At 35.9% G+C, this 1,264-nt stretch overlaps 1 protein-coding gene across 1 annotated transcript; it reads right to left on the reverse strand.

The window, feature by feature from the left end:
• Positions 1-475: 475 nt before the first annotated feature.
• On the reverse strand, positions 476-1,000 carry LOC143538333 (putative calcium-binding protein CML46). Its single transcript, XM_077031913.1, has one exon. The coding sequence runs from the start codon at positions 998-1,000 to the stop codon at positions 476-478; it is 525 nt and encodes a 174-aa protein (XP_076888028.1).
• Between the last annotated feature and the right edge of the window lie 264 nt (positions 1,001-1,264).

Here is a 1,264-nt window from a genome sequence, read left to right on the forward strand (position 1 = left end):
TAAAAATCATTGTTTTAAAGAAAATGTAAATACAAATTAATTTACCTATAGCGACAACAGGTCCTCACTATACATCTTAACAAACTAACTGCCACGAAACCTCTATAGTGAGGACATGCCGTCGCCACAAGTTTAACTAATAGCAATTTTTGTCCTCACTGTAGGGCAAAATTCTTGTACTGACGTATGGGACCCGGGTCCATGCCTTCACCGATGAATTGGTCCGCCGATGGAACTTATTCGTTTTGTTGGGTTAAAACGGAAATAAAACCAAGTTCTTATATAATAAAACAATTAAAATCATTATATATACCGATTGTTTATTGCACCACGATAAGAAAAGTTCAGATAATGATATTGTCATGTTTTACAAGTATTGAAAGGATTCGTTTATATGAACACCTCTAGGAAAACATATCTTATTGTACCAAATAAGCGATACATACTAAAGCAGTCTACAAGAAGATGAAAATCATCAGAAACAATCTTCCATCAGCTTCAAAAATTCTCTGAAACTAATCTTTTTATCTTTATCAACATCATATCGATTGATCATCCGTCTACAATCACTATGTGATACTTTTCGACATGCAATCTCAGAAAGCGTGTTTTGCAACTCCTTCTGATCTATATAACCATCATTGTTTCTATCAAACACGCTAAACGCTTCCTTCACTTCATCCAAGCTTGGCTCATCCTCATGAAACAAACTTAACATCTCCTCCAAGTCGGTAATAACTTGTCTCTTATCGTCACGGTCCCAACATATCCCTAATGTATCCATAATCATCTTTAAATCTACACCAAGCAACTTTTTGACACAGCAAACCTTTGTGGCATGGTGGGGTCGAGCAGCAACGGTTTGTGCTGTTGCACAAGTGGAGGATTGTGTAGCTAAGATAAACCGCCACACGGGCCGTGCCCAAAGGTAATAACTATCTTGTAATAGTATTACCCATTCTATAAAGAGGTATAAGATTGCAAAATGCCTTAGCTCCATAAATTGATATCGTATCAAAATGACTTGTTATAACTTGACTTGGTTTTTATGGATGTTGGCTGGATCGAATTCTTTTTCATGTTATTTGTAGCTAGAGGAATTGTATTATTTAGTCTAAAGAATACACATCAAGAAATTACATTCCACCACACATGATTTAGAAAATATTGCAAGAAATTGATGGAAATTGACCTTTTTGTCCCTTTTCACAATTTTCTAAATGGCATAAAGTTGCCAGGAGAGCTTCGTGGCATCTTCGTAGGA

The sequence above is a fragment of the Bidens hawaiensis genome, unplaced genomic scaffold (assembly GCF_021521415.1).
Source record: "Bidens hawaiensis isolate Kalapana, Puna unplaced genomic scaffold, B.hawaiensis_p1.1 tig00011607_1, whole genome shotgun sequence".
Taxonomy (NCBI): Eukaryota; Viridiplantae; Streptophyta; class Magnoliopsida; order Asterales; family Asteraceae; genus Bidens; species Bidens hawaiensis.